This window comes from Dreissena polymorpha, chromosome 5 (assembly GCF_020536995.1).
Source record: "Dreissena polymorpha isolate Duluth1 chromosome 5, UMN_Dpol_1.0, whole genome shotgun sequence".
Lineage (NCBI taxonomy): Eukaryota > Metazoa > Mollusca > Bivalvia > Myida > Dreissenidae > Dreissena > Dreissena polymorpha.
This window is the reverse complement of record NC_068359.1, coordinates 106,178,420-106,195,033: the sequence shown is the minus strand read 5'-3', so window position 1 is coordinate 106,195,033 and position 16,614 is coordinate 106,178,420. Positions and strand designations below refer to the sequence as shown.

The 16,614-nt window shown below is 42.9% G+C and overlaps 1 protein-coding gene across 1 annotated transcript in view; it reads right to left on the bottom strand.

The window, feature by feature from the left end:
- LOC127880654 (solute carrier family 12 member 9-like) overlaps positions 1-16,614 on the bottom strand; it is an 80,867-nt gene that overhangs the window by 19,802 nt on the left and 44,451 nt on the right. Inside the window, exons 8-9 of the mRNA XM_052427975.1 lie at positions 3,629-3,786; positions 1,745-1,827 (exon numbers count right to left, since the gene is read on the bottom strand). Coding sequence (XP_052283935.1) covers positions 1,745-1,827; positions 3,629-3,786 — 241 coding nt within the window. The remainder of the gene's footprint in view (positions 1-1,744; positions 1,828-3,628; positions 3,787-16,614) is intronic.

The window sequence follows — 16,614 nt, the reverse complement described above, 5'->3', positions numbered from 1 at the left end:
TCAGCGTGGAGTGATGTCACTCATAACTTAGAGACCCAAACCAGCAGTAAAACAATTTTATGGAACAATAAAGACATAACTTCAAACAATAAGACGTTTTTCTATAAAGACTGGTTTGAACGAAGCATTAAATATGTCGACCAATTATATGACTACAGAATTAAGGATTTCTACTCTTTTGATAATATATGCTACATATACGGAATACCTTCAAATAATTTTTTGAAGTACTACACACTTATCAAAAGCATACCCATACATATTAAATCGGAAACCAATACAAATAATACACCATGTACTCAAACAACATTTGTAGAAAACATACTTGGAAGAAAAAACAAAACAAATAAAAAAATTTACACACTACAAATTAAAAACCCTACAGAAAACTCCAAAATCCAAAATAAATGGCAAGTTCTTTTTGGAGAAAATGAACTTAATTGGAAACACATATTTACCATGCCATATAAAGCAACTATTGAAAGCACACTGAGAAATTTTCAATATAAATACATCTATAGAATTATAGCTACAAATAAATATCTCTTTAAATGTAAATTATCTAACTCAAATCTGTGTGACTTCTGCAGTGAAAACATTGAAACTATAGAACATCTTTTTTGGGAGTGCAAACATATCCAGCCTATTTGGAATCAATTAATATCTTTTCTTGAACAACATCAACTAAACGTTAAACTATCTCTCTTAAATGTAAGTTTCGGAATTAACTCATTGAAATCAATAGACTGTAATAATATTGTGAATTTTGTGGTTATATTAATGAAATATTTTATCTTAAACATGAAGTACAAAAAACAAGTACCAAATTTTAATTGTTTTGTCCATAGTCTTAAACTAAAAATTCAAATTGAGAAAGAAATAGACCTCAGTAATGACACATTACACATCTTTGAACAAAAATGGAATCGGATTAAATTCTCATAATGTTTTGTCCACTTATATACATTTCACTCTAATGTTAGTCTATCTCTCTAAAATAGTTTTATTTTTTTTATTCTTATTTTTTCAATCAGACAAGATCATTGTGAATATACAACAAAACACACAAGTCCAGTATCTTTTCTTTCAACTTTATACAATTCATCATATTTCATAACTATTCCTCTGTTGTTCTTTTCTTTTCTCTCAAAAAAATAAATAAATATATATTAGCATATCTTGTATAACATGTCTGAACTATATTGCTTTGTACAATCACTATGTTGTATGATCATATACATGTTTACATTGTATGTATGATATTGAATAAAAAAAAAAAAAAAGAAAAAAAAAAAGAAATACCATAACCTGTCCTTGCCAATATGTTCCATTGAAATACCAGAACCAGTCCTTGCCAAGGACGTATTTCCATTGAAATACCATAGCCTGCCATTGCCAATATGTTCCATTGGAATACCATGACCTGTCCTTGCCAATATGTTCCATTGACATACCATAACCTGTCCTTGCCAATATGTTCCATTGAAATACCAGAACCAGTCCTTGCGAATATGTTCCATTGAAATACCATAACCTGTCCTTGCCAATATTTTCCATTGAAATACCATAACCAGTGCTTGCAAATACGTTCAATTGGAATTTGATAGCTAATCCTTGCCAATACAGAAGAAAGATTGGCTGTCCTTAACCAGCCAGACAACCAACCTGACAACTTTAGTTTCTATCCCTGTAAATGTTGCATAACATGTGATAAATGTTTAATGTTTATGTAATAATACCATACCTGCACCAGAAACCATGTGATCAGCACTGCCATGTAAGGGTTACCTCCCTTAGTAGTTTTGGTAGCTGGATTCAAGATACACCCTGGAAAATTAAGCAGAGACAACTGTCAATATTAAGTCTGAATCAATTAATGTAAAATCATTTTATTTGCCCCCAGTAAGAAATGAGCTAATAATACAAATCAATACACTGTAACTCCAATATAACACGGATGACAGGGTCCAAGCCACGCAACAGCGTTATAAACGGACAGCGTTATAAGTTTTGAGCTTATTTATTTAAGGGGGCTATAAAAACAGGTATAGTATAGCCTATAATATAGGTCCTGTCACTCCTGTGTATTGTCATGCTGTGTTGTCATCCGCAAATACATGCATATAAACCGAATCGAACGATAACAGTATACATACCGCTTTTCTAATGTGCACATTTATCTGATAATCCAATATAATTACAACATCACTTACGAACAAATAATGTTTAACATTTATGACAAGAAATATGTTTACGAATTCAGAAAACAAAGTCATATGCCTACGCCATTTTTCAGAAAAATTAGTACAGTGCATTATGGGACACAGCTTTCATTGGACGAGCGAATTTAAATTTAGATTGAATGCAATACGATACATGTACAAAGAAATGGTTTTATTGCGTCATACGCAGCATGTAAAAAAAACGTGCTTTCCGTGGACTTTTTGATAACTGGCAAAAATTTAAGTGCATCTCTGTTCACTATTACACTGCGTAAGCATGTAAATAAATCGTCAGGATTTTTAAATTTATTTTTCGTATACGTACTGAAACATTAAACACACACACAGATATTTTTATTTATCAAGCATGTGTAGCATATAATAAACGATAACACACTTACACAGCCATAGTTTATACAATGAAATACAATACACGATAAATACAAAACATAAACAGGTAATCGTTTTAAATAACTTTAATTTTAATTTGATAATTATTCCGCTTGCACTTGCCTTATTGAAATTAGCACACCGAACCGCTCTGTTAGGGAATACATGTAATAAACACGGACTCGCGAGTTTTCACACCTTTATTGACATTACAAAACATAATAACACCATTTAGCTGTCAAGTGTCTTTTAACCTCTAATCGATTAAAATTATTTAAACGGACGGATAAAGCAATCAAACTGTGATCGCCGGCTTCTTTGAATTTTCTGAAAATACATGAAGTGGCATAACATGGATTTGAATCAGAAATGGAAGGTTGGAGAAAAAACGGGATCCAAGGACCCCCCGCGTTATATTGGATACAGCGTTATAACGGACCGCACTATATTGGAGTTACAGTGTAATTGGGTAATTACCCTTGCTGCAACTGGTTTTTTGTAACCCCATGTCAGAGAATTGTATGATCAAATGTTTATATTGGGAGCATTAATAAATGGAAAATTGCACTTGCTGCAACTGGTTTGTTGCACACCATGTCAGAGAATTTAATGCTTAATTTTTTTTATTGGAAGCATCATGTACATGTCATAATGTATCCAATAATAAATGAATACAGTGTGCAATAATCCGATAGTGTACATGAAATTCTACTTCAGGGATGGTATTTATGGGTTTTAACAGTATTACACCTGACTATTATACCTCTATTTTTTCATGTTACAATCTCTTGTGACCACTACCTAGGACCTAAAATTGATGTCCTATCTACCCTTACCGTAAGCATAATAACTGAGTGGGACACACTTTTGCTAAACACTTATTTTATAATCAAAACATGCTAGACACAACTATCATCTAGCCTACAAATCATTAAAGACAGGGCAAACAGCGTAAGCACCAATTTCTGCTTGTGGAAGGGTACGTGAACTAGATGGACTAAATGAACAGAACATACCAAAGAGCTGGTCATTGGCCAGTGCCTCTAAGATGCGCGAGCCTCCAATCAGGTTGCCCAGGGCAGCAGAAAGGGTGGTTGCAAATATGCCAATGAGCACCATGCCATTCCAAAAGTTGATGTCCTGAAGGAACAGGTAGTCATTGATCAGCAGGTCCCTGAAACATAACAATCTTTCATTGACTGAAAGGTCCCTGACACATAGCACTCTCTCATTGATCAACAGGTCCCTAAATCACAGCACTCTCTAATTAAATCACAGCACTGTCTCATTTATCAACAGGTCTCTGAAACACAGCACTGTCTAATTGATCAACAGGTCCCTAAATCACAGCACTCTCTAATTAAATCACAGCACTGTCTCATTTATCAACAGGTCTCTGAAACACAGAACTCTCTAATTGATCAACAGGTCCATAAAACACAGCACTGTTTCATTTATCAACAGGTCTCTGAAACACAGCACTCTCTAATTGATCAACAGGTGCCTAAATCACAGCATTGTCTCATTTATCAACAGGTCTCTGAAACACAGCACTCTCTAATTGATCAACAAGTCCATAAAACACAGCGCTCTCTTATTTATCAACAGGTCCCTGACACACAGCACTCTCTCATTGATCACCAGGTCCCTGAAACACAGCACTCTCTCATTGATCATCAGGTCCCTGAAACACAGCATTCTCTCATTGATCAACAGGTCCCTCACACACACAGCACTCTCTAAATGATCAAAAGGTCCCTAACACATAGCACTCTCTCATTGATCAACAGGTCCCTGAAACACAGCAATCTCTCATTGATCAACTGGTCCCTAACACATCACTTTCTCATTGATCAACAGGTCCCTGAAACACAGCACTCTCTCATTTATCAACAGGTCCCTGAAACACAGCACTCTCTCAATGATCAGAAGGTCCCTAACACACAGCACTCTCTCATTGATCAACTGGTCCCTAACACATCACTTTCTCATTGATCAACAGGTCCCTGAAACACAGCACTCTCTCATTTATCAACAGGTCCCTGAAACACAGCACTCTCTCAATGATCAGAAGGTCCCTGACAGACAGCACTCTCTCATTGATCAACAGGTCCCTGAAACACAGCACTCTCTCATTGATAATCATGTCCCTGACACACAGCACTCTCTCACTGATCACAAGGTCCCTGAAACACAGCACCTTCTCAATGATCAGCAGGTCCCTGACACATAGCACACTCTCATTGATCAACAGGTCCCTAACACACAACACTCTCTAATTGATAATAGTGTCCCTGACACACAGCACTCTCTCATTGATCACCAGGTCCCCGAAACACAGCATTCTCTCATTGATCACCAGGTCCCTGAAACTCAGCATTCTATCATTAATCACCAGGTCCCTGAAACACAGCATTCTCTCATTGATCACCAGGTTCCTGAAACACAGCACTCTGTCATTGATCAACAGGTCTCTGACACACAGCATTCTCTCATTGATCACCAGGTCCCTGAAACACAGCACTCTGTCATTGATCAACAGGTCCCTGACACACAGCACTCTCTCATTGATCACCAGGTTCCTGAAATACAGCATTCTCTCATTGATCATCAGGTCCCTGAAACACAGCACTCTCTCATTGATCAACAGGTCTCTGACACACAGCATTCTCTCATTGATCAACAGGTCTCTGACACACAGCACTCTCTCACTGATCAACAGGTCTCTGACACACAGCACTCTCTTATGATCACCAGGTCCCTGAAACACAGCACTGTCTCACTGATTAAGTCTCTGACACACAGCACTCTTTCATTGATGACCAGGTCCATGAAACACAGCACTCTCTCATTGATCACCAAGTCCCTGAAACACAGCACTCTCTCATTGATCAACAGGTCCCTGACACACAGCACTCTCTCATTGATCAACAGGTCCCTGACACACAGCATTCTCTCATTGATCACCAGGTCTCTGACACACAACACTCTCTCACTGATCAACAGGTCCCTGACACACAGCATTCTCTCATTGATCACCAGGTCTCTGACACACAGCACTCTCTCATTGATGACCAGGTCCCTGAAACACAGCACTCTCTCATTGATCACCAGGTCCCTTACACACAGCACTCTCTCGTTGATAAACATGTCCCTGACACACAGCACTCTCTCATCGATCACCAGGTCCCTGAAACACAGCATTCTCTTATTGATCACCAGGTCCCTAACACACAGCACTCTCTCATTGATAAACATGTCCCTGACACACAGCACTATCTCATTGATCACCAGGTCCCTGAAACACAGCACTCTCTCATTGATCACCAGGTCCCTGAAACACAGCATTCTCTAATTGATCACCAGGTCCCTGAAACACAGCACTCTGTCAATGATCAACAGGTCTCTGACACACAGAACTCTCTCATTGATCAACAGGTATCTGACACACAGCACTTTCTCACTGATCAACAGGTCTCTGACACACAGCACTCTGTCAATGATCAACAGGTCTCTGACACACAGCACTCTCTCATTGATCAACAGGTCACTGAAACACAGCACTCTCTCATTTATCAACAGGTCTCTGACACACAGCACTCTTTCATTGATCAACAGGTCTCTGACACACAGCACTCTCTCACTGATCAACAGGTTTTTGACACACAGCACTCTGTCATTGATCATCAGGTCTTTGACACACAGCACTCTCTCAATCATCAGCATGTCTCTGACACACAACACTCTGTCATTGATCAACAGGTCTCTGACACACAGCACTCTCTCATTGATCAACAGGTCTCTGACACACAGCACTCTCTCATTGATCAACATGTCTCTGACACACAGCACTCTGTCATTGATCAACAGGTCTCTGACACATAGCACTCTCTCATTTATCAACAGGTCTCTGACACACAACACTCTCTCATTGATCAACAGGTCTCTGACACACAGCACTCTGTTATTGATCAACAGGTGTCTGACACACAGCACTCTGTCATTTATCAACAGGTCTCTGACACACAGCACTCTGTCATTGATCAACAGGTGTCTGAAACACAGCACTCTCTCATTGATCAACAGGTCTCTGACACACAGCACTCTCTCATTGATCACCAGGTCCCTGAAACACAGCACTCTGTCATTGATCTACAGGTCCCTGACACACAGCACTCTCTCATTGATCAGCAGGTCCCTGACACACAGCACTCTGTCATTGATCAACAGGTCTCTGAAACACAGCATTCTCTCATTGATCACCAGATCCCTAAAACACACCACTATGTCATTGATCAACAGGTCTCTGACACACAGCACTCTCTCATTGATCAACAGGTCTCTGACACACAGCACTCTCTCACTGATCAGCAGGTCTCTGACACACAGCATTCTCTCATTGATCACCAGGTCCCTGACACACAAAACTCTGTCACTGATAAACAGGTCCCTTACTCACAGCACTCTCTCATTGATCAACAGGTCTCTGACACACAGCATTCTCTCATTGATCAACAGGTCCCTGAAACACAGCACTCTCTCATTGATCAACATGTCCCTGACACATAGCACTCTCCAATTGATCAACAGGTCTCTGACACACAGCATTCTCTCATTGATCACCAAGTCCCTGAAACACAGCACTCTCTCATTGATCACCAGGTCCTTGAAACACAGCAGTCTCTCACTGATCACCAGGTCCCTGAAACACAGCACTCTCTCATTGATCACCAGGTCACTGAAACACACCACTCTCTCATTGATCACCAGGTCCCTGACACACAGCACTCTCTCATTGATCACAAGGTCCCTGAAATACAGCACTCTTTCATTGATCACCAGGTCCCTGACACACAGCACTCTCTCACTGATCAACAGGTCCCTGACACACAGCATTCTCTCACTGATCACCAGGTCCCTGAAACACACCACTCTCTCATTGATCACAAGGTCCCTGACACACAGCACTCTCTCACTGATCACCAGGTCCCTGAAACACACCACTCTCTCATTGATCACCAGGTCCCTGAAACACAGCATTCTCTCATTAATCAACATGTCCCTGACACATAGCACTCTCCAATTGATCAACAGGTCTCTGACACGCAGCATTCTCTCATTGATCACCAAGTCCCAAAAACACAGCACTCTCTCATTGATCACCAGGTCCCTAAAACACAGCACTCTCTCACTGATCACCAGGTCCCTGAAACACAGCACTCTCTCATTGATCACCAGGTCCCTGAAACACACCACTCTCTCATTGATCACCAGGTCACTGACACACAGCACTCTCTCATTGATCACCAGGTCCCTGAAATACAGCACTCTCTCATTGATCACCAGGTCCCTGACACACAGCACTCTCTCACTGATCAACAGATCCCTGACACACAGCATTCTCTCACTGATCACCAGGTCCCTGAAACACACCACTCTCTCATTGATCACCAGGTCCCTGACACACAGCACTCTCTCACTGATCACCAGGTCCCTGAAACACACCACTCTCTCATTGATCACCAGGTCCCTGAAACACAGCGTTCTCTCATTGATCACCAGGTCCCTGAAACACAGCATTCTCTCATTGATCACCAGGTTCCTGAAACACAGCATTCTCTCATTGATCAACAGGGTCCTGAAACACAGCATTCTCTCATTCATCATCAGGTCCCTGAAACACAGCATTCTCTCATTGACCAACAGGTCTCTGACACACAGCACTCACTCACTGATAAACAGATCTCTGACACACAGCACTCTCTCATTGATCAACAGGTGTCTGACACACAGCACTCTGTCATTGATCAACAGGTCTCTGACACACAGCACTCTCTCATTGATTAACAGGTCTCTGACAGACAGCACTCTCTCATTGATCAGCAGGTCCCTGACACATAGCACTCTCTCATTGATCACCAGGTCCCTGAAACACAGCACACTCTCATTAATCAACAGGTCTCTGACACACAGCACCCACTCACTGATCAACAGGTCTCTGACACACGGCACTCTCTCATTGATCAACAGGTCCCTGAAAAACAGCACTCTCTCACTGATCAAGTCTCTGACACACAGCCCTCTTTCATTGATGACCAGGTCCTTGAAACACAGCATTCTCTCATTGATCAACAGGTCTGTGACACACAGCACTCTGTCATTGATCAACAGGTCCCTAACACACAGCACTCTCTCATTGATAAACATGTCCCTAACACACAGCACTATCACATTGATCGCCAGGTCCCTGAAACACAGCACTCTCTCATTGATCACCAGGCCCCTGAAACTCAGCATTCTCTAATTGATCACCAGGTCCCTGAAACACAGCACTCTGTCATTGATCAACAGGTCTCTGACACACAGCACTCTCTCATTGATCAACAGGTCTCTGACACACAGCACTCTCTCACTGATCAACAGGTCTCTGACACACAACACTTCTCATTCATCAGCAGGTCTCTGACACACAGGCCTCTGTCATTGATCAACAGGTCTCTGACACACAGCACTCTCTCATTGATCAACAGGTCTCTGAATCACAGCACTCTCTCATTTATCAACAGGTCTCTGACACACAGCACTCTTTCATTGATTAACAGGTCTCTGACACACAGCACTCTCTCACTGATCAACAGGTCTCTGACACACAGCACTCTGTCATTGATTATCAGGTCTTTGACACACAGCACTCTCTCATTCATCAGCAGGTCTCTGACACACAACACTCTGTCATTGATCAACAGGTCTCTGACACACAGCACTCTCTCATTGATCAACAGGTCACTGACACACAGCACTCTCTCATTGATCAACAGGTCTCTGACACACAGCACTCTGTCATTGATCATCAGGTCTCTGGCACACAGCACTCTGTCATTGATCATCAGGTCTCTGGCACACAACACTCTCTCATTTATCAACAGGTCTCTGACACACAGCACTCTGTCATTGATCAACAGGTGTCTGACACACAGCACTCTGTCATTGATCAACAGGTCTCTGACACACAGCACTCTGTCATTGATCAACAGGTCTCTGACACACAGCACTCTCTCATTGATCAACAGGTCTCTGACACACAGCTATCTCTCATTGATCCACAGGTCTCTGACACACAGCATTTTCTCATTGATCACCAGGTCCCTGAAACACAGCACTCTGTCATTGATCTACAGGTCCCTGACACACAGCACTTTCTCATTGATCACCAGGTCCCTGAAACACAGCACTCTGTCATTGATCAACAGATCTCTGAAACACAGCATTCTCTCATTGATCACCAGATCCCTGAAACACACCACTCTGTCATTGATCAACAGGTCTCTGACACACAGCACTCTCTCATTGATCAACAGGTCTCTGACACACAGCACTCTCTCACTGATCAGCAGGTCTCTGACACACAGCATTCTCTCATTGATCACCAGGTCCCTGACACACCGAACTCTGTCACTGATTAACAGGTCCCTTACTAACAGCACTCTCTTATTGATCAACAGGTCTCTGACACACAGCATTCTCTCATTGATCAACAGGTCCCTGAAACACAGCACTCTCTCATTGATCAACATGTCCCTGACACATAGCACTCTCCAATTGATCAACAGGTCTCTGACACACAGCATTCTCTCATTGATCACCAAGTCCCTGAAACACAGCACTCTCTCATTGATCACCAGGTCCCTGAAACACAGCACTCTCTCACTGATCACCAGGTCCCTGAAACACAGCACTCTCTCATTGATCACCAGGTCCCTGAAACACACCACTCTGTCATTGATCACCAGGTCCCTGACACACAGCACTCTCTCTCAATGATCACCAGGTCCCTGAAACACAGCACTTTCTCTTTGATCAACAGGTCTCTGACACACAGCACTCTCTCACTGATCAACAGGTCTCTGACACACAGCACTCTCTCATTGATCAACAGGTGTCTGACACACAGCACTCTGTCATTGATCAACAGATCTCTGACACACAGCACTCTCTCATTGATCAACAGGTCTCTGACACACAGCACTCTCTCATTTATCAAAAGGTCTCTGACACACAGCACTCTGTCATGGATCAACAGGTCTCTGACACACAACACTCTCTCACTGATCAACAGGTCTCTGACACACAGCACTCTGTCATTGATCATCAGGTCTCTGACACACAGCACTCTCTCATTCATCAGCAGGTCTCTTACACACAGCACTCTGTCATTGATTAACAGGTCTCTGACACACAGCACTCTCTCATTGATCAACAGGTCTCTGACAAACAGCACTCTCTCATTGATCAACAGGTCTCTGACATACAGCACTCTGTCATTGATCAACAGGTCTCTGACACACAGCTCTCTCTCATTTATAAACAGGTCTCTGACACACAGCATTCTTTCATTTATCTCCAGGTCTCTGACACACAGCATTCTGTCATTGATCAACAGGTCTCTGACACACATCACTCTGTCATTGATCAACATGTCTCTGACACACAGCAATGTCTCATTGATCAACAGGTCTCTGACACACAGCACTCTCTCATTGATCAACAGGTCTCTGACACACAGCATTCTCTCATTGATTACCAGGTCCCTGAAACACAGCACTCTGTCATTGATCAACATGTCCCTGACACACAGCACTCTCTCATTGATCACCAGGTCCCTGAAACACAGCACTCTCTCATTGATCACCAGGTCCCTGAAACACAGCATTCTCTCATTGATCACCAGGTCCCTGAAACACAGCACTCTGTCATTAATCAACAGGTCTCTGACACACAGCACTCTCTCATTGATCAACAGGTCTCTGACACACAGCACCCACTCACTGATCAACAGGTCTCTGACACACAGCACTCTCTCATTGATCAACAGGTCCCTGACACACAGCATTCTCTCATTGATCACCAGGTCTCTGACACACAACACTCTCTCACTTATCAACAGGTCCCTGACACACAGCATTCTCTCATTGATCACCAGGTCTCTGACACACAGCACTCTCTCATTGATCAACAGGTCCCTGAAACACAGCACTCTCTCATTCATCAACAGGTCTCTGACACACAGGCCTCTGTCATTCATCAACAGGTCTCTGACACACAGCACTCTTTCATTGATCAACAGGTCTCTGACACACATCACTCTCTCATTTATCAACAGGTCTCTGACACACAGCACTCTGTCATTGATCAACAGGTCTCTGACACACAACACTCACTCACTGATCAACAGGTCTCTGACACACAGCACTCTGTCATTGATCATCAGGTCTCTGACACACAGCACACTCTCATTCATCAGCAGGTCTGTTACACACAGCACTCTGTCATTGATCAACAGGTCTCTGACACACAGCACTCTCTCATTGATCAACAGGTCTCTGACAAACAGCACTATCTCATTGATCTACAGGTTTCTGACACACAGCACTCTTTCATTTATCAACAGGTCTCTGACATACAGCTCTCTCTCATTTATAAACAGGTCTCTGACACACAGCACTCTCTCATTTATCTCCAGGTCTCTGACACACAGCACTCTGTCATTGATCAACAGGTCTCTGACACACATCACTCTGTCATTGATCACCAGGTCTCCAGGCTTTTTCCGCTCCATTTTGGGAAAACGCCACACATGAATTTTGGGAATTTCGCGTCGTGAAAACCCCCATTTTGGGAAAAAAATTAATCGCAAAATTAGCTCAATTGGGAAAAATTATTGCATGTAAAAAGTGTTTCTTATATTTCAAAGAAGCCGTTAACTGGTAAATAACGACTATTTTGATAACTTATTATTAAAATTTTACAAAATATTATGAACATGTGTAATAAGTGCAGGTTTTTTAATCTGAATTTGGGGAAAGGCCTGACCTTTTTTTAGGTGAAAAAATAGCGCGAAGCGCCGGATTTTGAGGAAAATAAGGAAAGTCTTAAATAATCATTAACATATTTTACAGATTTTAAAACAAATTCAAGGCAACAAATAATTAAATTATGCAATACTTTCTATTTTCTACACTGGATCAGGTTAACTCATATATTTTAAGGTTAAAAAAAAAACAAAAAAACAAAAAAACATTTTTTTTTTGGCAATTGGGAATTATTTTTTTCAATTGGGAAAAAAACAAACGGATTTGCATTGGGAATGGGGCCGAATTTCGGACCCGTGGCATAGGGCGGAAAAAGCATGGTCTCTGACACACAGCAATGTCTCATTGATCAACAGGTCTCTGACACACAGCACTCTCTCATTGATCAACAGGTCTCTGACACACAGCATTCTCTCATTGGTCACCAGGTCCCTGAAACACAGCACTCTGTCATTGATCAACAGGTCCCTGACACACAGCACTCTCTCATTGATCACCAGGTCCCTGAAACACAGCATTCTCTCATTGATCATCAGGTCCCTGAAACACAGCACTCTCTCATTGATTAACAGGTCTCTGACACACAGCATTCTCTCATTGATCAACAGGTCTCAGACACACAGCACTCTCTCACTGATCAACAGGTGTCTGACACACAGCACTCTCTCATTGATCAACAGGTCCCTGAAACACAGCACTCTGTCATTGATCTACAGGTCCCTGACACACAGCACTCTGTCATTGATCATCAGGTCTCTGAAACACAGCACTGTCTCATTGATCAACAGGTCTCTGACACACAGCACTCTATCATTGATCAACAGGTCTCTGACACACAGCATTCTCTCATTGATCAACAGGTCACTGACACACAGCACTCTCTCATTCATCAGCAGGTCCCTGAAACACAGCACTCTGTCATTGATCAACAGGTCACTGACACACAGCACTCTCTCATTGATCAACAGGTCTCTGACACATAGCACTCTCTCATTGATAATCATTTCCCTGACACACAGCACTCTCTCATTGATCACCAGGTCCCTGAAACACAGCACTCTCTCACTGATCAAGTCTCTGAAAGACAGCACTCTATCATTGATGACCAGGTCCTTGAAACACAGCATTCTCTCATTGATCACCAGGTCCCTGAAACACAGCACTCACTCATTGATCAACAGGTCCCTTACACACAGCACTCTCTCATTGATAAACATGTCCCTGACACACAGCACTATCACATTGATCGCCAGGTCCCTGAAACACAGCACTCTCTCATTGATCACCAGGTCCCTGAAACTCAGCATTCTCTAATTGATCACCAGGTAACTGAAACACAGCACTCTGTCATTGATCAACAGGTCTCTGACACACAGCACTCTCTCATTGATCAACAGGTCTCTGTTACACAGCACTCTCTCACTGATCAACAGGTCTCTGACACACAACACTTCTCATTCATCAGCAGGTCTCTGACACACAGGCCTCTGTCATTGATCAACAGGTCTCTGACACACAGCACTCTCTCATTGATCAACAGGTCTCTGAAACAAAGCACTCTCTCATTTATCAACAGGTATCTCTGACACACAGCACTCTTTCATTGATTAACAGGTCTCTGACACACAGCACTCTCTCACTGATCAACAGGTCTCTGACACACAGCACTCTGTCATTGATCATCAGGTCTTTGACACACAGCACTCTCTCATTCATCAGCAGGTCTCTGACACACAACACTCTGTCATTGATCAACAGGTCTCTGACACACAGCACTATATCATTGATCAACAGGTCACTGACACACAGCACTCTCTCATTGATCAACAGGTCTCTGACACACAGCACTCTGTCATTGATCATCAGGTCTCTGACACACAGCACTCTCTCATTTATCAACAGGTCTCTGACAGACAACACTCTCTCATTTATCAACAGGTCTCTGACACACAGCACTCTGTCATTGATCAACAGGTGTCTGACACACAGCACTCTGTCATTGATCAACAGGTCTCTGACACACATCACTCTCTCATTGATCATCAGGTCTCTGACACACAGCACTCTCTCATTGATCAACAGGTCTCTGACACACAGCATTTTCTCATTGATCACCAGGTCCCTGAAACACAGCACTCTGTCATTGATCTACAGGTCCCTGACACACAGCACTCTCTCATTGATCACCAGGTCCCTGAAACACAGCACTCTGTCATTGATCAACAGGTCTCTGAAACACAGCATTCTCTCATTGATCACCAGATCCCTGAAACACACCACTGTCATTGATCAACAGGTCTCTGACACACATCACTCTCTCATTGATCATCAGGTCTCTGACACACAGCACTCTCTCATTGATCAACAGGTCTCTGACACACAGCATTCTCTCATTGATCACCAGGTCCCTGACAAACAAAACTCTGTCACTGATTAACAGGTCCCTTACTTACAGCACTCTCTCATTGATCAACAGGTCTCCGACACACAGCATTCTTTCATTGATCAACAGGTCCATGAAACACAGCACTCTCTCATTGATCAACATGTCCCTGACACATAGCACTCTCCAATTGATCAACAGGTCTCTGACACACAGCTTTCTATCATTGATCACCAAGTCCCTGAAACACAGCACTCTCTCATTGATCACCAGGTCCCTTAAACACAGCACTCTCTCACTGATCACCAGGTCCCTGAAACACAGCACTCTCTTATTGATCACCAGGTCCCTGAAACACACCACTCTCTCATTGATCACCAGGTCCCTGACACACATCACTTTCTCTCATTGATCACCAGGTCCCTGAAACACAGCACTCTCTCATTGATCACCAGGTCCCTGAAACACAGCACTCTGTCATTGATCACCAGGTCCCTGAAACACAACACTCTGTCATTGATCAACAGGTCTCTGACACACAGCACTCTCTCATTGATCACCAGGTCTCTGACACACACCACCCACTCACTGATCAACAGGTCTCTGACACACAGCACTCTCTCATTGATCAACAGGTCCCTGACACACAGCATTCTCTCACTGATCACCAGGTTTCTGACACACAACACTCTCTCACTTATCAACAGGTCTCTGACACACAGCATTCTCTCATTGATCACCAGGTCTCTGACACACAGCATTCTCTCATTGATCAACAGGTCCCTGAAACACAGCACTCTCTCATTCATCAACAGGTCTCTGACACACAGGCCTCTGTCATTCATTAACAGGTCTCTGACACACAGCACTCTTTCATTGATCAACAGGTCTCTGACACACAGCACTCTCTCATTTATCAACAGGTCTCTGACACACAGCACTCTGTCATTGATCTACAGGTCTCTGACACACAACACTCTCTCACTGATCAACAGGTCTCTGACACACAGCACTCTGTCATTGATCATCAGGTCTCTGACACACAGCAAACTCTCATTCATCAGCAGGTCTATTTCACACAGCACTCTGTCATTGATCAACAGGTCTCTGACAAACAGCACTATCTCATTGATCAACAGGTCTCTGACACACAGCACTCTTTCATTGATCAACAGGTCTGTGACACACAGCTCCCTCTCTCATTTATAAACAGGTCTATGACACACAGCACTCTCTCATTTATCTCCAGGTCTCTGACACACAGCACTCTGTCATTGATCAACAGGTCTCTGACACACATCACTCTGTCATTGATCACCAGGCCTCTGACACACAGCAATGTCTCATTGATCAACAGGTCTCTGACACACAGCACTCTCTCATTGATCAACAGGTCTCTGACACACAGCATTCTCTCATTGATCACCAGGTCCCTGAAACACAGCACTCTGTCATTGATCAACAGGTCCCTGACACACAGCACTCTCTCAATGATAACCAGGTCCCTGAAACACAGCATTCTCTCATTGATCACCAGGTCCCTGAAACACAGCACTCTCTCATTGATCAACAGGTCTCTGACACACAGCATTCTCTCATTTATGAAAAGGTCTCTGACACACAGCACTCTCTCACTGATCAACAGGTGTCTGACACACAGCACTCGCTTATGATCACCAGGTCCCTGAAACACAGCACTCTCTCATTGATCAACAGGTCTCTGACACACAGCACTCTCTCATTTATCAAC